General features: G+C 38.8%; 1 protein-coding gene across 1 annotated transcript in view; it reads left to right on the plus strand.

Moving 5' to 3' along the window:
- The first annotated feature begins 19,383 nt into the window (after positions 1-19,383).
- Positions 19,384-24,787, plus strand: part of C11H1orf185 (chromosome 11 C1orf185 homolog) — a 48,547-nt gene continuing 43,143 nt past the window's right edge. The window contains exon 1 of the mRNA XM_074381538.1: positions 19,384-19,507. Coding sequence (XP_074237639.1) covers positions 19,384-19,507 — 124 coding nt within the window. The remainder of the gene's footprint in view (positions 19,508-24,787) is intronic.

Below are 24,787 nucleotides of genomic sequence, written 5' to 3' on the forward strand. Positions count from 1 at the left end.
GCCTAGGCATCCAGACATTTCCATACAGCTTCTGAAATCTAGGTGGAGGTTCCCAAACTTCAATTCTTGACTTCTCTGCACCCATGGGCTCAAGACCATGTGGAAGCTGCCAAGGCTTGGGACTTGCACCATCTGAAGCCACAATTCAAGCCCTACATTGGCCACTTTCAGCCATGGCTGGAGTGATTGGGATGCAGGGCAAGTCCCTAGGGTGCCCATAGCTCGGGGATCCTGGGTCCAGCCCACAAAACCTCCTAAGCCTCTGGGCCCTCCAGGAGCTGCCATGAAGACCTCTGATATGCCCTGCAAATGTTTTCTCTATTGTCTTGGGGATTAATATTTGGCTTCTTGTTACTTATGCAAATGCCTGCAGCTGGCTTAAATTTCTCCTCAGAAAATTGGATTTTCTCTTCTATTACATTGTCAGGCTGCAGATTTTTAAAATTTTAATGCTCTGTTTACCTTCTAAAACTGAATGCTTTTAACAGTACCCAAGTCACCTCTTAAATCCTTTACTGCTTAGAAATTTCTTCTGCCAGATACCCTAAGTCATCTCTCTCAAGTTCAAAGTTTCACAAATCTCTAGGGCAGGGGAAAATTGGCACCAGTCTCTTTGCTAAAACATAAGATCACCTTTGCTCCAGTTCCCAACAAGTTCCTCATTTCTATCTGAGACCACCTCAGCCTGGACCTTATTGTCTATATTGCTATCAGCATTTCAGGCAAAACCATTCAACAAATTACAAACTTTCCCACATTTTTCTACCTTCTTCTGAGCCTCCGAACCATTCCAGTTTCTGCCTATTACCCAGTTCCAAAGTCACTTCCACATTTTCAGATATCTTTTCAGCAACACCACACTCTCAGTACCAATTTACGGTATTAGTCTGTTTTCACGCTGCTTATCAAGACATACCCAAGACTGGTCAATTTATAAAATAAAGAGGTTTAATTGGACTTACAGTTCCACATGGCTGGGGAAGCCTCACAATCATGGGGGAAGGCAAGGAGGAACAAAGTCCTGTCTTACGTGGATGACAGCAGGCAAAGAGAGCTTGGCAGGGAAATTTTCATTTTTAAAACTGTCAGATCCAGTGAGACTCATTCACTATCATGAGAACAGCACAGGAAAGACCCACCCCCAAAATTTCATCACCCCCCCACCAAGGTCCCTCTCACAACATGCAGGAATTATGAGAGCTACAAGATGAAATTCATGTGGGGACACAGAGCCAAACCAAATCACTTAGTAATCTTTGATAGCTTCCTTGCTAACTAGTATGACAAGATGTTCCAGGATCATCTTGCCCATTTCCTGGAATGAACAATTTTTTTAAGAAGCCTTGGTTTCTCTGAGTGGCAAATGTTTATTTAAAACCACAATCTGGTTATCTGGGTGCCAGGGTTGCTCATTATTACTGGATTGGTTATTTCTCTAGTCTTAGTGGGCAGGGCTAAGCTATACATCCATACATAGACATATAAGTACATTTCTCAGGTTCATATTAATACTTCCAATTCAAATTTAGTGCTACAGAGTTTTTATGACTTCTTTTATAATCTATATTACTTCCTCTCTTCTGTTTGAGAATCTGGTTCTTGAAGACATAGGGGATAATAGTAATAATGGAAGATTTTCATGTATCAGTCAGTAACTCATAGATCATACAGATTTTTTAAAATGCAGTAATATAGAATATTTGAACCATAATTAATAATCTTGATTTAATGGGAATACTTAAAACATTGCATCTCAAACTGAAGAATTCATGTATCCATCAGAGTTTCAACAGGAAACATATGGCACACTTGAAGAAGGATAATGCAATGAGGGCTTATTGTATAAAGGAATACTTACAAGATATAGGTATAGGCAAACCTCTAGGGATAGTTCAATAATGCCAAGCTTAATACCTGTAGTAGCCGAGATGCCACCACTCCTAGGCCCAAAGAGACAAGAAAGGAGGTTACAATTTGAAAGGAAATAATTTTGTAGAATTAGCTATCTTGAGAGGAATAATAGCCTTTTGTCAAGAGACACAACCAGGTGACCATGTAGGGAGAAATTCAGGGGAATAATTAACCTGAGGTTTTATTCCTCTCTCCAATGTCTTGTTTGGGATCCTTCACTTAGATTACTTACCGCAATATCCTCCTGATTGATGTCTATGCTTCTTCCACTGTTGTATTCCGAACACAGCAGCCAAACTTATCCTGTTAAAATAGAAGGCAGATCAGGTCACTCATTACTTCAATATCCTTCAACAGTTTCCATCTCACTCAGAATAAAAGTCAAAGTCCTTTTTACAACCCACAAGGTCCTTCGTGATCTGAGTCTCCTCTCATTATCACTCCAATCTTAATATTTTCTCCTCCCATATTAGACTCCTGCTACACTTATCTCAAAGCCTCTGTGCTTGATATTCCATCCATTGTAATACATTTCCTGCAAATCTCTGCTTGGCTCCTTTGGATACTGTCCTCCCTGGCCACAGGGAAGATTCCAGCCATCCCCACCTTACCCATTCCCTACTTTCTTTTCTTTTTCTTTTTCTTTTTTTCTTTCTTTCTTTTTTTTTTTTTTTTTTTGAGATGGAGTTTCACTCTGTCACCGAGGCTGGAGTGCAGTGGTGTGATCTCAGCTCATTGCAACCTCTGCCTCCCAGGTTCAAGCGATTCTCCTGCCTCAGCCTCCTGAGTAGCTGAGATTACAGGCATATGCCACTCTGACCAGCTAATTTTTTGTATTTTTAGTAAAGATGGGGTTTCTTCATGTTTGCCAGGCTGGTCTCAAACTCCTGATCTCAAGTGATCCACCTGCCTCGGCCTCCCAAAGTGCTGGGATTACAGGCATGAGCCACCACTCCTGCTCCCTACTTTATTTTTCTATTCAACACTTATCAACTAATGTGCAAGGTATTTTTCTGATTTATATTTGTCTTTTTTTGCAAGGTAAAATAACCAAATTATTTATATTTATCTTATTGCCTGCATCTCCAATCAGGATACAAACCTATGAAGACAGAAACTTTTGTCTTAGTTCTCCTATGCCTCACACAAAGTAAGAACTCAACAAATATTGCATCAATGAGTGAAAAGCTATGATTTAAGAAGTAATAAAGTTTTTTTTTTAAACAAGCAATGCATGATTTAATCTTTGAGATAATCAACTGATTCCCTTGTACATTGGGAAAATACAAGCCTTAGGGAAAGAGTGACTTGCTTAAGGTAATACAGCCATACCTCAAGAAAACAAAAGAATAGCACTGTGTGCTGAAAACCAGAGGAACTTTCTCCAAAATGATAAAACATTTTAGCTTAGGTTTAGAAAGGGTTAAGAAGGTCACACTTTTCTCTTTAGGAACAGATATTTCTTATATAACTAAAAGCCATTATCACAGCTGTCAAGATTAACAATAAGTTCATTTTTAAAATCAGGATCCAAACACACTGATGTCTCTTAAGTTTCTTATAAACTAGAGCAGTCTTTCTCCCTTTTTACCCTCATAACATTGACTTGCAACAGTAACTGGGTCAGATGCTTTGTAAAATGTCCTACATTCTGCATTTGACTATTTAAGAAGTAATAAAGTTAATCTCCCTTTGATAGCCATTAAAAATGGCTCGTGTATTTTCATCAGTTTGCATAATGCTCTTCTGAGCTGCTTACAGTTATACATGCTAGCGTGTTTCGGGCGCAGCGGCTCACACCTGTAATCCCAGCACTTTGGGAGGCCGAGGCAGGTGGTGAAAATCCGTCTCTACTAAAAATACAAAAATTAGCTGAATGCAGTTGTGGGCACCTGTAATCCCAGCTACTCTGGAGGCTGAGGCAGGAGAATCCCTTGAACCCAGGAGGTGGAGGTTGCAGCAAGCCAAGATCACTGCACTCTAGCCTGGGCAACAGAGCATGACTCCATCTTAATGATTCCATCTTAAAAAAAAAAAAAAAACTAGCCTGGGCTTGCCAATTATAATTTAGAACTCTGTCTATTCCACTAGATGGTGTTTGCTTTTTCTGTATGCCATAAATGGGGCTAAACGAACTAGACACAAAGACCAAAAATACATAGAAGAGGGACATGGGTGTGGGTTTTGAAATCAGAGAGCCCTGGATTTACATCCCAAATACGCCACTTGATAGTGTAGGTGACTTAACCTCTTTGTGCTCCCATTGTTGCAAAAACAGTGTGAAATTAAAACTAACCCAATTTCCCATAAAACTGAAGCTTGAGAAACTTACGTTTGTCTTATTAGAGTTTCTTTCTCAGGAAACCACCATCAGGCCTCCCAGATAGTAGCAGGGAGCTGAGGCTTTCCAGATTGCCACACCTGAAAAATGAGATGCACCTGTTCCTTGCTGATCAGCTCCCCTTCCTAGTCCCTCCTGTTTTCCTTCCCTGTTATACAAGCCCATAATTTTCATCAGTTAAGGGGAGACAGATTTGATGATAAGGTTGACATCATCTGCAATAAAGCTTTCCTTTCTGGGCAATATTCCCTTTCTCAGTGATTGGCTTTCTATGTGGAGAGCAATAAGACCTAGGCCAAACTCCTGACATTTGGCAACAAAATAGTGGAAAGAGCACATTGGCTTAGGAATGTGAGTCTTGGATTCCAGCCTAGCTGTGACTTTGGGCAAGTTATTTAATCTATTGCACATTCTCAAATTCCTCACCTATAGAATAAGGGTACTATCTTCGTTATAGGGTTCTTCTAAAAGTAAACAACAAAGCACCTGACACAGAAGGTAATTGGTAAATGTTAATTTCTATAACTAATATAGGGTAGTCATGAATTTTCTATCAAAGATAACTTTGTTCATTGGTAAGACATTCACTCCAGAGTTATTTTTTTCCCTTAACTTCTATCCTCCTAAGGAGTCTAGGGTAATTGTGTACCCCTGTCACTAGACACTAAAACCAGAAGCATATTCCTATTAGTAAGATTTTACCCATAAATATACGTTCCTAATGGAAAGTGATAGTGAGTACTGCCAGCTTACAACATTCCTTTTGCATACACGCTCTGTTTTCTATTACAGGTGGAATCAATTTTAATGAATACCATTTTAAACATCTGTTTCTACATAACAAGACTATTTTTGCGTTCTAACAGATGGGCTACAGGAAACTTGCTTTGTTGACTTGGCTAAAACAAATTCTAAAAAATGAAAATTCTTTCTTCACAAATACTATCCCTGCAGAAATAAGGTTTTTTTTAAATAAAAGGTAATTATTCTTTGTAAATGTGGTAACTTAGCCTAGGCTAGTTCCAAGAAAGCGCTGGATCGGTGGATGGCAAAGCAGACTAGACAGCAGGAGAAAATAAAAGATAAAAATGGAGCAAATCCCTCAAGTAAGGTCTGTTAGAAAGTACTTAAGCCAGAACTCAACTTGTAAACATAACCTCTCCTTCCAAGGCCAGCTTACTCATGTTACCTCCTCTACAAAGCCTTTCCAATTCTCTCTATGCATATAGCTCAGTTTTCTGTCTCCTGTACTTTTGATTGTTTAAATTTGGGTAGTAGCATTGATCTGTGTTTGTCTTATAGCTTTAAAGGTAATTGTTTTCTGCTCTTTCCCTTCCCCACCACTGTGAGCTCAGAGCACTAGGACAAAGAATGATTCGACTTCCTATATTTAATACATTCAATACCTAGCACAGAGCTTAATACTAATGGATGCTTAATAAATGCTTATTGAATTTAACACCTATGAAGAAGTATTGATGTGCTTGAATTGAGCATTCTTACCTAATTTGGGTGCTCCCTGAGACCAAGAACTATGTTTCACTTCCTTAGGATTTGGCACAAAGACTCTCAGTACCACATGTTGGTTGAAAAAAATTAAATTAATAAGCCAAAGTTGATATGAAAAGTCAAACTGTTTGACCTTTGTTTCACGACTTGGATGAACATATACATCTACTACATGCTGCTGAATTAAATGCTAATAGTAAGTGACTCAACTACAGTGTGCCCTGGGGAAACAGCCTAAACCTCTTCACTGCAGCGGTTGCCTAGAAGGAAGGGCAAAGGCGAAATTCTCCAGGAAGAAGGCCTGACACACCACTAGGTTTGGTGAGCTGCAGAAACAGGTTACCTCAAAAGAACCTGAGCCCGGATTGGGGACTGTGGCAACTGACCTGAAGGAGACTGCTGGAAGCACAGTGGGAGGCTTGGTTCCCTTCCATAAAGGTTACATCCAACCAGGGCCTGGCACCAACTTCAGCTAACCATTCCAAAAGAGGCAACAGCTTCTGATCCCCAAGCTTCAGGCCTCCTGCCTTCAGGTCCTGGTTTTCAAGAGACTACAACTCTCCAGGCTCTGGCTTCCAGACAGCAGCAGAGGCACCACCCATTTGCAAAAGCTCTGGACACACACATCACCTCTAGGCTCATGAGTAGGCCTGGTTGGTCTTACCGCTCCTCACTTGTCCTCGGTTCTCTCTGTTCCTGCCACCCTCGCAAGCTTCAAACGTACTGGGGGGAGAAAAGGGTCCCCACTCCTTTTGCTTCCATGGAGTTGGTGGCCTATGTGGAATATCCTATTTGCAGGTCTGAGTTAGCAACATGGCACCCATTTTCACTTGTTTTCTCTTGCTCACATTCTTTGGCATACACTTGGCTTTGGGGGTTTGGAGCCAATAGCTTTCCTCTCTGATCTAGAGTCACTTGAAGAGCCTGTGCACTAGTTAACACCTGAAGCTTGCAGTAACGGATCCCTCGCACTGATCGTAAAGAAAGGCTCAAATCTTTTTAAAAGAAGAGTGTTAACTCTAAAACTAAAACAGTTGCCTTATTCTTGCCCTTCCAAAATTGTCTTTGGACTAATGACATAATCCTCATTCCCCACTTTCTTACTTACATCTGAACACTTTCTGGAAAGAAACTAATTTCCCACCACACACTAATTAAGGTAGAAGTCAGGAGCCTCTCCTTTATGTATGACATTATTTTTGCAGGGGCTGTAATGGTAATGAAATGTACTTTGCCCTCTAGGGGTAAAAAGTAATATCTAGACTAACTTATTCCAAAATTAAGATTTGCTGAAACTTGACATATGAAACTTAGGCATAGAGCATGATAAAAGCAACCAATTCTACTTGAATATATTTTCCATTAGTATAATCCATCAAATTTTTTCAAAATGGGATCCATCTTATTCACTGTCAGAAGCAATGTGTGTTCAAAGTTAGTATTTCACTTTTGAATTTCTATAACCCCGTCCTCTGAGTTTATGCTATATATGAATATAATTGCTAGCCTATGTAACATGCCTAATAAATAGGAAAAAGAATGTTCAAAACAGGTTAAAAGGTAGTATAAATATAATGGAGTGTGGGCTAGGTGGAGTCACATGAATTAAATATATATCACTTTCAGCCATTTATTTGTCTTTATTGGGCTCCCTCACAACTAAGGCCCTAAGACAAGGATTAGGATACAGAGAATTTTATTGAGGAAGTATGGTAAGAAAGTGGGACCAGGAAGGGAAGAAAACCAATAAATTGTGTCAATTAATAGGTTTCTACTGAGGGCACCTGGAACTCAGTTCTACTGGAGACCCTCTGAAAGACTGTATAAAACTGAAACAGAACTCAGAATTATTCCACTGAGGGACAAGAAAACTGGGACGCACCAGTTCCCTTCCCTCAGTAGTTGAGGGTTTCTCCTGGGAATGTAATTCTCTGATACTTCCCTTGGCAGCCTTCCCTTGAGCAGCATGCTCTTGCCACCAGAAAGGTAAGTAGTTGCGATTTGAAGCCATTGGCATGAGATGCATGGGAACTGCCACTAAAGCTGCAGGTGGCCTTGGTGGTGGGCAAAAGGATATGGGCATGGCATTGAGGATGTCCATGTTCATTCGCTTCATTTCTGTGTAAACTGGAGATAATAATTACCCGCCTCATAGAATGATGTTAAGCCTTTTGCCCATGAAAATACTAAAAAATTATTTAAATATGTTAATATGATGTGTGCATAATAGGCACTTCTTTTTAAATTTTTTGCGGTGCCACTCTTTTTGTGGCACACATTCCTGTTTTCTGTAGTCTACATCTGTTCACACTTATTAGGATGCTTAACTATTGCTTTACCTGGAATATGTTTCTAACCTGATTCCTTAGCACCCTACTTTTCCCCCTGGAATTATTTATGCATCCCCACTAGACCATGAAGAGAATGAAGACAGTGTAATTTATCCTTTAACACAAATGTATGAAACACTTCAACAAACCAAGGAATATAAAGATTAAAAAGAAAACTCCCAGCCAGTCGCAGTGGTTCCTGCCTGTAATCCCAGCACTTTGGAGGCCAAGGCAGACAGATCACTTGAGATCAGGAGTTCAAGACCAACCTGGGCAACATGGTGAAACCCTGTCTCTATGAAAAAAGAAAAAAAAAAAAAAAAAAGAAAAGAAAAAGCTCCCACTCTCAGGATAGTCACAATTCAGGCTCAATATAAACCAAAAATTAAGCAACATACATACATTATGATACTCTGATAAAGGTATAGAAGCAAATAGGAGGAGTGAACTGACCCTGTCTATGAGAATCAGAGAAAACTTCAGGAAGAGATGGTACCTAAGCATAGAGTCAATGAATAAATAGAATTTAGTCCAGAAGAATACAGATCAGACTGTTAACAGTGGTTATCTGTGGATGCATGCGTGTGTTTGTGTGTGTGTGTGTGTGTGTGTGTGTAGTTTCAAGAGGGGAGATCAAGATGAAAGAATACTTAACTTTTTACTGTGTACATTTTTGTGTTGTGTGAATGTTTTATAAAGAATGTGTAATCATCAGTTGTTTGTGTAGTTTAAAAAAAGAGCATTAGCTTGAAGGTCTAATATATGCCAGTCCCTGTGGTAAATGCTCTGGATACATTATTACATTTAACTCTAATAATCATCATTATACATATACAAAAAGAGGCTAAACATCTTGCTTAGTTCTCACAGCTGGTAAATGATAGAACCATAATTTCAGAGTTTTTCTGGTTTCAGATCTGATGACTGATGCACCATTAGGGATTAACAAAACCCAAGGGAGTGCTATTAAATGTATGGGGTTTTGTGCTGTATAGGGAAAGAAGTAGGGCTGGAAGTAAGGCCTGAGAGTGGTAATAAATTGGGGGAATGGGGTGGGGAAAATCAAATGTAAGAAAATCTCAATGTACTAAAATTATAGTGGAATTAAGGTAGTAAAAACTGAAACAATGATCAGAGAAAAGCATATTATCATCAAAGAGTGGAATATAAGAGTTGAAATTTCAGAGGAAAAGCAGTTTGGGACTGAGATGGGGTGAGGGTGGAGAATGGGATGGAAAGTAGGGGGAGAGTGATCATAGCTGGCTTTTATTAAGTTTTTAGAGTACTAGCTACTATATTGAGCATTTTGTATGCATTATCTTACTTAATCCTCACAATCCTTAGTAAGGTAAATACTATCATTACTTTGATTTAACAGATAATGTGGTTTTGATTACTTTCCCAAATTAAGCTAATAGAATCAAATTTTCATAAGGCAGCTTTATTTTATGGTCAATTTTCTTACATATTCTTGCTGAATACATATTATTCAGCAGATTTTTTCCAATGTTATTTTTAAATCATTTCTTGGAGATTTACAAAACAATGATAGCAAAAAATATTTATTATTTAATATTAAATAACAATGTGATCTAAAACACGTGTTTTGTTATATTTTGGTTGTATTTTATTATGCTTTTCAGATCAAATAAAAGGAAATCAATTGTGAGTGCTAAACTAAACTACTTATATTGGACAGCTACCATTTTAAAATTTGGAACAGGCTATACTTCAAAGAATTTAACCTACTGAAGTGTTGGGAAGAAAATGATTTTGTGGATATTCAAGCTAAGAGTTTGAACACAAAATAAAGTTAAGAATTGGCAACAAAAACTTTTATTTGGAAATATTTAAAAATCATTTTATAAAGCAAACAAGAAAACGTCAGCAAGATAAAAATATCTATAAAAATAAACAAGAAAAAGACAATTCTACTTTAACAGAAAAAGTGATATTGTTGGGAATTATAAACTGGAAGAAACATGGAGATATCAAATTATGTATTATAAGAAAATTTTTAATTAACCAAAAAAAAAAAAAAAGAAAGCAGTTGAAAAGAATACCTAATCCAACATACTTTAATAAAATTAACAGTGTGATCTGACACATTGTTGGTAAATGCATTGAGGAAAGCTCATGGAAATTTTTTTTAAAAAGGGTTATTAAGTATCTTAGTATTAAATTTAACCAACTCGCTTCAGAATGACAGAAACAATCATTTCAAACTAAAAGCAAAAAATAGATATTATGTTTCTAGTATATGGTTAACATTTCTTAACTCAAAGATAACTGGAGTTTCAGAACATGAAAATCATATGACCTGTTTAAAAAACTGTGTTCAAAACTATTCCATGTGTTAAACAGGAAAGTAAGGGACAAAAGTCCCACAATGTTTTATTTAAGGCATGTCATGGAGGTTTACGGTCTTTACATAGTTTAATAAATGGTAGAGACTCTTGGCAAGTATTTTCAGAAAAATTATTTACCAACCAAACTTTACCCAAAAAAGCAAAGTCAAAGTCCTTGGTCTTCCTAACCTCTGTTGAGCAAAAATCAACCAAAGTTCAAGAGTCAAGTTACAGAAATTGTAGATTTTATTGTAGCAGGACAAGAATATTCAAGGTATTAGTCAATGTCACATTGAATTATTAAATCACATTTAAATAATGCAAATGTATCAAAAACTATAACATTTATTTAAAAATCATGACAGTCTCTTAACAAATTGAATATATTATTAAAAACTTTAAAAACTGTCTTATAGGCTTTGCAGATGCTGCTGCCGCCTGGAGCTTTGCAGTATCAGCCATGGTCAGCCCCACCGTGTTCTTTGACATTGCTGTCAACGGTGAGCCCTTGGGCCGCGTCTCCTGTTTGCAGACAATATTCCAAAGACAGCAGAAAACTTTCGTGCTTGAGCACTGGAGAGAAAGGATTTGGTCATAAGGGTTCCTGGTTTCACAGAATTATTCCAGGGTTTATGTGTCAGGGTGGTGACTTCACATGCCATAATGGCACTGGTGGCAAGTCCATCTATGGGGAGAAATTTGATGATGAGAACTTCGTTCTAAAGCACACAGGTCCATGGCATCTTGTCTATGGCAAATGCTGGACCCAACACAAATGGTTCCCAGTTTTTCATCTACACTGCCAAGACTGAGTGGTTGGATGGCAAGCATGTGGTCTTTAGCAAGGTGAAAGAAGGCATGAATATTGTGGAGGCGATGGAGCACTTTGGGTCCAAGAATTTCATAGATTATAATTTTGCCAGTTAACTCGTTCTTCAATTTTCATTATTTAGGCTAAAGTCATTGCATTGAAATATATCCTAGGTTAGTAGAGAAAAGCTTCTGAAGACATTATTTCTCTATTTCTAACATAAAAGAACTGTCATAAGGAATATGGAGACCTGTGACTTTTATATATATCTTGAACAAAAAATTAAGGATCCAAGTACTTTTCCCCTCTCCTCAAAACTTCCATCAGTTTTACGTGTGATAGTATTGTACTTAACAGGGTCTCCTTTAAATAAGAGTTTAAGCAGAGTGAAAAGGAATCGCATAGTGAGGTTTTAACCAGTCCTCTTTCTAGCAACAAATTATTTCTTTGTTGAAAAAAGTTGAAATCAATTCTGGAATGTTATGATTATTTCTCTTTCACAACATTAATGTAGTTCCCACCACAAATGTACTAACAATATATCCTCTTTAACCATGTAAGTATGATTAAATGGATTATTTTTTCAGGGTAATTAGGATGAAGTTTAAGATGTGTCAGATTAGACTTCATCCTACTTAACTCATGAGTGTGTGTGTGCGCGTGTATGTGTGTGTTAACTTATGAGTGCGTGTGTGCGCGTGTATGTGTGTGTATTTTATTATTATTTTTTTTTAGGGACAGGTCTCACTCTGTAACTTAGGCTGGGATGCAGTGGTGTGAGCATACCTCACGGCAGCTTCCAACTCCTGAGCTCAAACAATTTTCCTGCCTCAGTCTCCCGAGTAGCTAGGACTACAAGTGCACACTAACATGCCCAGCTAAGTTTTTAAATTATTGTTATTATTTCTGTAAAGACAGGGTCTCGCCATGTTGCCCAAGCTGGTCTCAAACTCTTGAGCTCAAGTGATCCTCCCACCTCGGCCTCCCAAAGCACTGGGATTACAGGTGTAAGCCACTATGCCTGGCCTGAAATGTCATATATTTATATAATACAATGTTTTAACTAGTTTTGCATACATTGTCTCATTTAACTTTCTCGCAGAAATCTCTATTTTCACTTTAATCAAAATTCAGAGAAATGAATGCCACATCCCAAATCCCCGAGACTGTAGCAGAAATTGAAATCAAGTCTCTTTTTACTCTGGATCTCATGTTTTTGCAGATTGTCCTGTCTATATGATAGATAAATAGTAATACCTCAGTACCTATAATCTAGTTTGTATTTAGAGTCTGTTCTAGAAATTCAATTTACTTTTTAAAATGAAATATGTTCTATCTTTAGTTTTGAATGATGACTATGTAATCATAGTACTAGACTCTTTATCTAAGGTGTCAGTGCCTTTGGGAGCTAAAAAAAAAAAAAAAAAAAAAAAAAGACTCAAAGACATCAAATATGTTTAACAGTCAGATAAGTTCCAAGAGAGATTTTCTAGTTTTTTCCTGTCACCTACTCCAAATGTATTTCAGATGCCTTACATTAACCAGAAAAGGGAAGGAAAATGTTCTCCTTTCTCTTCAGATTGAACAAACAAGAAAATGCAAATAAAGTTCAATTAATTCTGTACTCTGATAAAATTTAAATCATGCAGAACTTGCATGAGAGAGATGAAAATTTGGGTATGTAGGTGTGGCGTGTACCTGCAGTTCCAGCTTCAAGGTTACAGTGAGCTACAATTGTGCTACTGCATTCCAACCTCAGCAATAGAGTGAGACCCTGTCTCAAAAAATAAAAACAAAAACAGAAAGGGAAAGAAAAATTGGCCCTGGTATCCCCAGTCCAGCTTGTTGTGTGCAAATCATATATCTAGGACCACATTGCTTTTCTTGGGATTTTCCTCTACTATTGAAAAATATCTGACAGAGAACTTTCTCTTCCTTAGAAGACCTTCTCTCTTTTCCCTGTGCCTGGCACATTTGAACTCTTTTGTCACTTCTTCCATACTCCAAAACACCCCCAATCTTCCCTCTTCCTCTATATTTTAGGTTGTAACCTTTCCTCTAACATGACTTTATGCCTAGGAAATCATGCCTTAGTCATGCAGTGGCACTTTTATCATTATCATTTCTCTTGCCTATTTTCTCTGCTGGATGGAGAGGAGTAACCCCAAGCTTTTTCTTCTCGTTTTCTCTTTTGTTTGTCTGTGGTTACTCTTAGATGTATATTAAAAAATCAGACATCTAGACATCTCTCACTGTGAAAATTAATCTTGTGTCAATAGCTCTCATCTGTTATGTGCACCACATCCATATTCTTCTTACTAGCATAAATTTTAGGTCTTTTAATGCTAAAAAGTCATCTCTCTCTACTGACCTTTTGTTAAAATAGCCTTAGCACATGCATGCTCAATTGCCTCCTCCTGGCTGGCCTTTTCCCCCCCTCCTCTTCCCTCCCCTTTTCTCTGTCATTCCTTCTCTCTCTCTCTTTCCTTCTTTCTCTCTTTTTCTTTTGAGACAAGGTCTCACTTTGTCACCCAGGCTGGAGTGCATGCCTCACTGTATCCTCAGACTCCTGGGCTCAAGCAATCGTCCCCTCTCAACCTCACTACAGGTGTACACCACCACACCTGAGTTTTATTTTTGTAGAGATGGAATTTTGCTGTTTCTCCTGATTCTTGAGGGATTTTTGTTTTTCCTTCAGTGCAGCAGATAGGGAATGTAGTCAGGGCACTCTGAGGGATACGAAAACATAGCTCTAAAAAGAGTTTACTATCTAGTGGAAAAGACCACCTCTTAGCTGTAAGAGGTCCTGGATTTCCTTAAAGAGGAGCTTAAGAATGTGCATTCTGATTGGAAGTGAGATTTAGGAGATTTGTCTTGACATTGACAATAGCAAGCACATAATCTTTAGACTGTATTTGGGATGGCTTGGGTAGAGATCTATTGATATTAAGGGAGAACTAAAGTGACCAAACTGCCCCTTCAGCTGTCAGTCTCTTTCAGTTCCCAGTTCTGAATTTATGTGATTTTGTGAGACAGATATATTTGTAAAATAGGCTGATGGTGCTATAGATAAACTACAAATAGAGGTAAGAAAGGTGAAGGAGAGGCCGGGCGTGGTGGCTCACACCTGTAATCCCAGCACTTTGGGAGGTCAAGGTAGGTGGATCACGAGGTCAGGAGTTCAAGACCAGCCTGGCCAAGGTGGTGACACCCCGTCTCTACTAAAAATACAAAAAGTTAGCTAGGCATGGTGGCGCACACCTGTAATCCCAGCTACTTGGGAGGCGGAAGCAGATAATTGCTTGAAGCTGGGAGGTGGAGGTTCCAGTAAGCCGAGATCGTACCACTTGCACTACAGCCAGGGTGACAGAGTGAGACTCTGTATCAAAAAAAAAAGGAGAATTAATTCTCTGGTGAAATCTGAAATGGCTTCATAGACAATGTGGCATTTATACTAAACTTTAAAAAAATAGGCAAGCTTTCAACAAGTAAAAAGTTGAGTGAAATGCATTCCAGAAGTATGGAACTAGGTAAATGATGACTAAAGATGGAAAACTTGGGACAAACTTGGGGCATAATTAGGAAGTGAGGAGTATTCTGGTGTGAAAAGAAAACCAATGTATATATATGGCAAGCAAATGCATTAGGAGATAAAGTTTGAAAGACAAGTGAGGCAAAATCGAATTTAGTAACTAAAGTACTGGAGCAAGGGACTTGAATTCAAATCCTGTCTCCAAATCCTACATTCATCCTTAAACCATGTGGCCTCTCTAGCAATAGAGAATTAGCAATGTCTTTACACTGTTTGTACCCTGTTTTCTTTATTCATAAAAAGATCTAGAATCTTATGATAGAAGTTTGAACTCTAGGGAATTATTGAAACTATTTGAGCAGCAGTTTTTATTTTTTTTCTTGCTGGCATCACATATCTCAGTCACTTCACAGATCTCTTAATGATATAAATTTAACAACTTTGCTTTATTCCCCTCCATGTGTAAAGATGCTTCCTATCTTGCATATCTGCAATTTTCTCCTCTTTAAGCACTTAAAAGCTGATGTCTACTCAGCTCTTCACTATCCAAAGCTTAAAAAAGTGAGCTAAGATGGTATTTGAGGGTGATATACTCTCAAGTAAATCTGAATTATTTTTTCTTTTTTTTTTACACCATTGTCCCCCATTCCACCATTCTACAATATAGTAAAGATAAAAAATAATTTCTCCACCACCACTTCACCCTCCACTGCCATTCTGCTCTCTACTTCAATTAGTTCAACTTTTTTTTTTTTTAAGATGGAGTCTCACCCTGTCACCCAGGCTGGAGTGCAGTGGTGCAATCTTGGCTCACTGCAACCTCTGCCTCCAGGGTTCAAGTGATTCTCATGCCTCAGCCTCCAAGTAGCTGAGATTACAGGTGGATGCCACCATACCCAGCCAACTTTTGAATTTTTAGTACAGATGGGAGTTCACCATGTTGGCCAGGCTGGTCTCGAACTTCTGACCTCAAGTGATCTGCCTGTCTCGACCTCCCCAAGTGCTGGGATTATAGGTGTGACCCACCACACCGGTTCAACTTTTTAAGATTCCATATAAGTAAGATCATGTGGTATTTGTCTTTCTATGCCTGGCTTATTTCACTTAACATAGTATCTACCATGTTCATTCATGTTGTCACAAATAACAGGATTTTCTTCTTTTTAAAGGCTGAATAGTATTTCTTTGTGTATTATGCCACGTTTTCTTTATTCATTCATCTGTTTATAGACACTTAAGTTGTTCCCATATTGTGACAATTGTGACTAATGCTGCAATGAACACGGGTAGTATGGTCATTTTAACAATATTAATTCTTTTTTTTTGAGATGGAGTTTCACTCTTGTTACCCAGGCTGGAGTGCAGTTATCCAGGCTGGTGCCACCTTGACTCACTGCAAGCTCCACCTCCCGTGTTCAAGCAATTCTCCTGAGTAGCTGGGATTACAGGCTTGCATCACCACACCCAGCTAATTTTGTATTTTTAGTAGAGACGGGTTTTCACTGTGTTGGTCAGGCTGGTCTCAAATACCTGACCTTAGGTGATCCACCTCCCTCTGCCTCCCAAAGTGGTAGGATTACAGGTGTGAGCCACCATGCCAGGCCAACGATATTAATTATTTTGATCCATGAGCATGGGATGTCTTTCTATTTGTTTGTCTTCTTCAATTTCTTTCAACAATGTTTTAAAGTACTCACTGTAGAGATCTTTTACCTCCTTGATTAAATTTATTCCTAGGTATTTTATTTTTTATAGCTATTATAAATGGGATTGCTTTCCAGATTTCTTTTTCAGCTAGTTTGTTACTAGTCTATAGAAACACTACTGATTTTTGTATGTTAACTTTGTATCCTACAACTTTACTGAATTTGTGTATCTCTTCTAAGAGTTTTCAGTGCAGTCTTTAGGGTTTTCCATATATAAGATCATGTCATCTGCAAAGAGGGACAGTTTGAATCTCTCTTTTCCTGTTTGGATGCTCTTTCTTTCTCTTGCCTAATTGTTCTGGCCAGGACTTTTGTAATACACTAAATAAAAGTGGCATCCTATTTTACTTCATTTCTTAGAGAAAAGTCCTCCAGCTTTTCCCCATTCAATATGATGTTAGCTGTGGGTTTTCTAATATATGGACTTTATTGTCTTGAGATATGTTGATTTGTTGAAGAGTTTGTATCATGAAGAGATGTTGAATGTTATCAGATACGCTTTTTCTGCATCTATCAAGATGGTCATGCGCTTTTCATCCTTCATTCCGTTGTTGTGATGTATCACAGGTATTGATTTGTATATATTGAGCCATCCTTGAATCCCCAGGATAAGACCCACTTGATCACAGTGTTTTATCTTTTCCACATGTTGTTGGATTCAGTTTGTGAGCATTTTATTGAAAACATTTGTGTCTATGTTCATGCAGGATATTGCCCTGTAATTTTGTTCTTGTTGTGTCCTTGTCTGGTTTTGTATCAGGGTACTGCTGGTCTCACAGAATGAATTAAGAAGAGTACCTTTTCTCTTCAGATTTTTAAAAAAGTTTGCGAAGAATTGTTAGTTTTTCTTTAAAAGTTTGGTGGAATTCAGTGGTAAACTCGTTTGGTCCTGGACTTTTCTTTGTTGGGAGACTTTATATTACTGAGTTAATCTCATGACTTGTTACTTGTCTGTTCAGGTTTTTTATTCCTTCTTGGTTAAATCTTGGTGGGTTATATGTGTCCAGGAATTTATACATTTCCTCTAGTTTTTTGTTTGTTTGTATGTTTGTTTTGGTGTATAGTTGTTCATAACAGTCTCTGCTAATCATTTGTATATTTGTGGTATCTATTGTGATGCCTCCTTTTTCATTTCTGACTTTGAGTCTTCTCTCTTTCTTAAAAAAGGGGGAGTGATATGGCTCAAGGAGCTTAGTTAAAAATTTTTTAAAACATAATTTTAAAAGGAAGTCAGTTTAGTGAATATTTAGCTAATAGTTTGTTAATTTTGTTTGTCTTTTCCAAATACCAACATTTTGTTTCATTCATCTTTTGTATTTCTTTTAGTTTCTATTTTGTTTATTTCTTCTCTGACTTTCATTATTTTTTTCTTTCTACTAATTTTGGGTTTGGTTTGTTCTTGCTTTTCTAGTTCCTTAAGGTGCATCATTAGATTACTTTTTTGGTCTTTTTACTTGTCTTTAGTTGTGTTCAAGCTACCTATTCTTTCTGATTGAGTCTTGTTAGGTTATCATTTCTTTCAGGTTATCCAACTTGTGGGCATATCAAGTTCACAATAATCCCTTATGATACTTTTTTGTCCTAAGGTGTCTGTTATAATGTCTCCCCTTTCATTTCTGATTTTGTTTATTTGAGTCTTCTCTCTTTTTTTCATACTTAGTACTTAGCTAGGGGTTTGTTGATTTTGGTTATTTTTTCAAAGAACAAACTCCTGATTTTGTTGATTTTTTCCTATAATTTTACTGTTCTCTATTTAATGTATTTCTGTTCTGATCTTCCCTCTGCTAACATTAGGTTTAGTTTGTTCCTTTTCTAGCTCTTTGATGTGTAATGTTAGGCTATGTATTTGAGATCTTCCTCCTTTTTAACATAGGCATTTATTGCTATATACTTCCCACCTAGAACAGTTTTTTACTGTTGTCTTCTAGTCTTTGTTTTTTTTTTTTTTTTTTTTGCTTTCTCTCTGTAGTCCACCTTTGTAGTTTGGTAATTTTTTCTAGTCGCTAAGCTTTAATTCCTTTGTCTTTCTCATTTGTGTATCTGCTATCATCTTTTGCTTTGTGGTTACCATGGGGCTTATATAAAACTTCTTATAGTTACAATAGACCATTTTAAAATGATAATGTCTTTAATTTGGTCACATAAATACCGTAAACTTTTACTCTTCCCTTATAATTTACATTTTTGTTGTTTTTCTGATTTCATTGAATTGTCTGTTTGTATTCTCATGTATCTTGCTGAACTTCCTTAAGATCATTTTCTTGAATTCTCCTACAGGAAATCTATAAATTTACTTTTATTTGGGGTCAGTTATTGGAGAATTATTTTGTTCTTTTGGTGATGTCATATTTTCTTTTTCTTTTTCTTTTTTTAAGAGATGGTGTTTCACCATGTTGGCCAGGATGGTCTCGATCACTTGACCTTGTGATCCGCCCACCTCAGCCTCCCAAAGTGCTGGGATTATAGGCGTAAGCCACCACGCCTGGCCCCACATTTTCTTTTTCATGTTTTTCTGTCTGTGAATTGATGTCTGCACATCTGGTGGAATTCTCAGTGTTTCCAAACTTTACAGAGTGATTTTCATATGAAAAAGCTTTTACCTGAAGATGGGTCTTAGGGTGCAGTTTGGAAGGGATGGAGGCTTTGGTTACAAGTAGATGTAATAGTATAGCTGCCATGCAGAATCTTCAGCTGCAATCAATGTCAGTGATGACATGAGTGTCTTAGTGACCTAGGCTGCAGAAGTTTGTTGCAATGGCTGCAGCAGCATGTGCCATTAGTGTCCTCAGTGGCAAGGACTTTTAGGGTCCTCCTGTGTTTGTTTTCCCCAAAATGGGGAGTCTTTACTGAGGGAATCCTTGGTATCAAGTCTGACATGAACCACAAGCAACTGCAATGACACTGGGTTCCAGGGAAGACATGCTCAGAGCAGCTGTGGAGCCAGGTCATGTGCTCAGGACCTCACCAGTCTACTGTGGCACCTGGGAATTTGGATACAAGTTCACTCTCTTTGGCATAGGTAGGTCCTGACTGCCATAGGCTAAAGTCTGTGACTCTGGTGCATACCCCAGCTGCTCAGGCCTAGGGGGCTAGGTTGTAGCTGCGACTCTGCCCCTGAGGAGCAGAAGACAGCATTGGCCCAGCTTTGGTAAAGAAGGGGTGCTGCAGGCTCAGGCTTTGGGAAGCAGGGCATAGCTACAATTTGGGAACCAGAGGTTTACAGGGCACAGCAGCAACTCAGGTCCTGGTGGGGGATGAGAAACTGTGTAGTGGGGACCCCAGACTGTGGGATGGGAGGACACAGCAGCATTCCAGGATCTGTGAAGTCAAGTGCAGTGACACTAAGGTCCCAGGAATAGCAGGGGATAGCTGTGACTTGGGCCCTGGGGTACAGGCAGCAGCACAGTGATGACTCTCCTCCCTGGGAAGGCAGGGTGCATCTTCTGCTAGGGGAGAGTCCAGTTTCATGGAAGCAGGGTTCTGCAGTTGTTCAGCCTGGAGAGTAGGTTATTTCAGTTCACCCAGTGCTCTGTTTTCCTGGGATGTGGGGCACCATATTGGCTCAGCCCTGGGAACTGCAGCTGCTTGACTCGGCCAAGGGACCCATAATCTTGTGAAGTGGAGTGATTTGTCAGCTCCAACATGGCGGGGGGCAAGGAGGGATGGCTGCTCTGAGTGGCCACAGCACCAGTTCCCCAGAAAACATTGCCTGAGGTCCAGTACAGGGGGACATGACTGCTCTGGGTAGCCAAGGCACCAGCTTCCCAGGAGGCACTGCTTTAGCTCCAGTGCTAGGGGCATTACTGATCTGGGTGGCCAAGGCATCATATCCCTGGAAGGTAGGATGCTGCAGCTGCAGCTCCTGCACTGGGGAGCAGGGCACAGCAGTCACTGGGAAGCGTAGGGCACAGAAGCTTGACCCCATGGAATAGCATGTAGCAGCAGCTTGATTCAGGGATGGTGAACCACCAGAGAGCAGTGGTACAGATGTAACAAAGCATCGGGAATGGAGGTGCAATAGCCCCTCACCTCCAGAGCAGGACTCCCTCCAGCCATGGTTCTGGATCTAAGATGGCACAGCAAAGTAGCAGCACATGAGGGGCAGAGTGCAGCATTGACTCCTTCTCTGGGGAAAGTGCTGCCATAGGGACACCAGGCAGTTCCCTCCGATGTGCTCAGCCCCTTTGAGGAATACAGGATTTCCCAGTGGTAAGGGCTGTAGATAACCTCAGTGGTGATGAGGCCTGCTGGATTCCTCTTGCTTACCTTTTCCCTCCACTGAAAAGTTCATCCTGATTCTGAGCTGGTCCTGACTGGAGTATAGCAGGCAGAGAATGTGAGCTGCTCCCTTCTTTTCTCTGAGCAACTATCCTGGGTTTTTATGCTCTACAGAGTTTATACTACTACTTTTTTTTTCTTTTTGAGACGAAGTCTCACTCTGTCACCCAGGCTGGAGTGCTGTGGTGTGATCTCGGCTCACTGCAACCTCTGTCTCCCAGGTTTAAGTGATTATCGTGCCTCAGCCACCTGAATAGCTGGGTTTATGGGTGTGCAGCACCATGCCCAGCTGATTTTTGTATTTTTAGTAGAGATGAGGTTTCACCATGTTGGCCAGTCTGGTCCTAAACTCCTGACCTCAAGTGATCCACTGCCTTGGCCTCCCAAAGTGCTGGGATTACAGCTGTGAGCCACTGTGCTGGCCTATACTACTCCTTTGACATATTTCTGTTTTCTCCTTCAGTAATTTTCGTCAAATTATAGTTGTTTATTCATTACTTTGGCTGGCTGTGTGGGAGACAAGCACGGGAGCTTTTAGTCAACAATCTAGCTAATGTCCTCCTCTTAAAATTTTAATTGAACCTAGGCATGGTGGCTTATACCTATAATACCACTGATGGGAGGCTGAAGTAGGAGGATTGCTTGAGGCCAAGAGTTCTAGGCCAGCCTGGACAACATAGTGTGGTCCCACCTCCAAAAAATTAGAAACAAAAAACCTTTTTTAAAAATTAATTGAACATGGTAATATGCATCTGTAGTCCTAGCTACTTGGGGAGGCTGAGGAAGGAAGATCATTTGAGCCCAGGGATTCGAGGCTGCAGTGAGTTATGATTATGCTATTGTACTCTAGCCTGGGCAACAGAGTCAGATCCCAACTCTAAAAACTGTTTTTTGAGTTGAAAGTTTTTCAGAATAGCATATTACCACTTATGAGTGGTAATATTAGTATTATTTGTACTTATATAATTGTATTTCTCTTATATATATTTAAATCTTACAATAAGCACTAGATGATGCTTTGTGACATTAATACCTTAATGAAAATAATGAAGCACTATATATTTTGTTTCTATGCCAAAAGCTATAAAAGTGATTCCTCAAAAGCTATAAAATCCTTTCTTAAAAACTATAAAGTGTAATGCCCACCAGAGGATGCTGCAACTGCAGGGAGAAAAGCAAACAATGGCCTTAGTGACATCACATCTTCCTAATTCAAATCAGGAAAACTAATACATAGTATCCTAGACAGTGATGCACGTTTGTCTTCCGGCTTATAACCTACTGAGCTTTCGGAAGAAGAGTTACAGTGAAGAGAACTTAGGAAAATTCAGAGGAAACTTGAGGGATAAAATTGGAAGACTACCTTGGCCTGAAGGTCGGTAGACTTCTCTTGTTCTCTAGTGAAATCAAAACTGTTCAACATCTATTTCTGCAGCTTTAAATAATACTCCCTAACACCATTTTTAAAATGCCCTTAGTGATTGAATGGGTGTATTAGGCTGTTTTCGCTTTGCCATAAAGAAATATCTGAGACTGGGTAATTTTTAAAGAAACGAGGTTTAACTGGCTCATAGTTCTGCAGGTTATACAAGATAGTGCTGGCATCTGCTCAGCTTCTGGGGTGAGAGTTTTTACTCATGGTGGAAGGTGAAGGGGGAGCAAGCACATCACATGGTGAAGCAGGAGCAAGAGGGAGTCAGGGGGGCACACATTACCACAAAACAAGAACTCGGTATCATGAAGACAGCACTGAGACATGAGGGATCCACCCCATGATCTAAATACCTCCCACAGGCCACATCTTCAACACTGGGGATTATAGTTCAACATGAGATTTGGTGGGGACATATATTCAAACCATATCAATTGGTGACACATGTATGTAGTGTGCCTTTCATATTGACAATTCAGGTATTTCTATGAATGACAGGATAAGAATACATGTTCTCTTGAGGGATCCTTTGCAACTTCCACTTGGGTATTAGGTGATTTCTTCAAGACCTGAGGTTTTAAAAAGTAAGGAATTCAACAGGTATTACCATGAATCTCTCAGCAAACATACCCAATAAAAATCAAAAGAAGTGAGACAGATATTACTGGATAAATAATCTTTCAGTGCAAAGACAGATATACACCATAAGAAAAATTAGCAAACAGAGCTTTCCCCAAATGAACAAAGAACCAGTGACTGACCCTAACAAGATGACAAAAATGAAGTCTCTGACCAATTATTCAAAGCAGCAGTTTTAAGGAAACTCAGTGACCTCCAAGATGACACTGAAAAACAATTCAGAAATTTATAGGAGAAATTTACCAGCTAGAAGATGGTACTGAATGTTCAAATGCAAATAAATGATAAATTTGTGAGATAATAGTAATTACCCTGATCTGATCACTATATATGTATTCTAATTACCCTGATCTGGTCACTATGTATGTATGAAACATCACTATGTACCCTGTGAATATATACAATTATTTGTCATTTTAAAAGAAAAATGTGGTGGTCAGGCACTTTGGCTAACGTCTGTAATCTGAGCACTTTGGGAGGTCAAGGCAGGCGGATCACCCGAGGTCATGTGGTGAAAACCCGTCTCTACTAAAAATATAAAAAATTAGCTGGGCGTGATGGAAAGTGCCTGTAGTCCCAGCTACTTCAGAGGTGAGGCAGGAGAATTGCTTGAACCTGGAAGGCAGAGGTTGCAGTGAGCCAAGATCGCACCACCACACTCCAGCCTGGATGACAGAGCAAGATTCCATCTCAAAAAAAAAAAAAAAAAGAAAAAGAAAAAGAAAAATGTGCTATATATGCACAAAGGAATATTATTGTATTAAGTCATAGAAAAGAATGAAATTCTGTCATTTGCAGGAATATGAAACTGGGGGTCATTTTTATGTGAAATAAGCCAAACACAGAAATACAAATACCTCATGTTCTTACTTATATGTGGGAGCCTAAAAAGTGGATCTCTCCTAACATAGAGAAATAATAAATGTTTGAGGGTATGTGTATTTCAATTACCCTGGTTTTATCGTTACACATTTTGTGCTTATATTAAAATATCACATGTACTCCATAAATATGTACAACAACTATGTATCGATAAAATTGTAAGTAAAAATGGTGATCTCATGAAGACAGTAGATTGGTGGTTACCAAAGGGCAGAAAGAGTGTGGGGAGGGAGTTGATTAATGGATACAAACATAGAGTTAGATAGGAAAAATAAAACTGGTATTTGATAGATCAGCAGGGTGACTGTAGTTAATATTAATCTATTATGCATTTAAAAATAACTAGAAGAGAACAATTTGAATGTTACTAGCATACAGAAAAGATATAGCCAGGTGCAGTGGCTCACACCTGTAATCCCAACATTTTGGGAAGCCGAGACAGGAGGATCACTTGAACCCAAGAGTTCAAGATCAGCTTGGGCAACATAGGGAAACCCTGTCTCCACAAAAAAAAAAAAAAAAAAAATTGTTTTTAATTAGCTGGGTATGGTGGTGCACACCTGCAGTCCCAGCTACTCAGGAGGCTGAGGATGGAGGATCATCTGACCTCAGGAGGTAAAGGCCGCAGTGAGCTATAATTGCACCACTGTTCTCTCTAGCCTGGATGACAGAGCAAGACTCTGCCTCAAAAAAAAAAATTATATTTAAGGTGTTCAATATCCCAATTACCCTGATTTGATTCTATTAATATATCAAATTATCACATGTATCCTGTAAATATGCATCTATTATGAATCAATAAAAACATAAAGAAAATATGAAGTGACATAAGTCAGCTACTTTGTTATCCTTGTTAGGAAGAAAAAAATAATTTCTCATGTGGCATTTTGTTTAGGGGCTATCTGGGAATAACAACTATTATTTATGGATATGGCAAGAGCCATCCTCAATAAAAATCCTATAGCAAATATGGTAATGTTTCTTGTCAGTTTATGCAAAAGCTGATCCAACTAATTTAAGAAGAAATTTAAGAAGGAAGGTTGAAATATCACCTTGCTTTATGTAACG

Source organism: Saimiri boliviensis, chromosome 11 (assembly GCF_048565385.1).
Source record: "Saimiri boliviensis isolate mSaiBol1 chromosome 11, mSaiBol1.pri, whole genome shotgun sequence".
NCBI lineage: Eukaryota > Metazoa > Chordata > Mammalia > Primates > Cebidae > Saimiri > Saimiri boliviensis.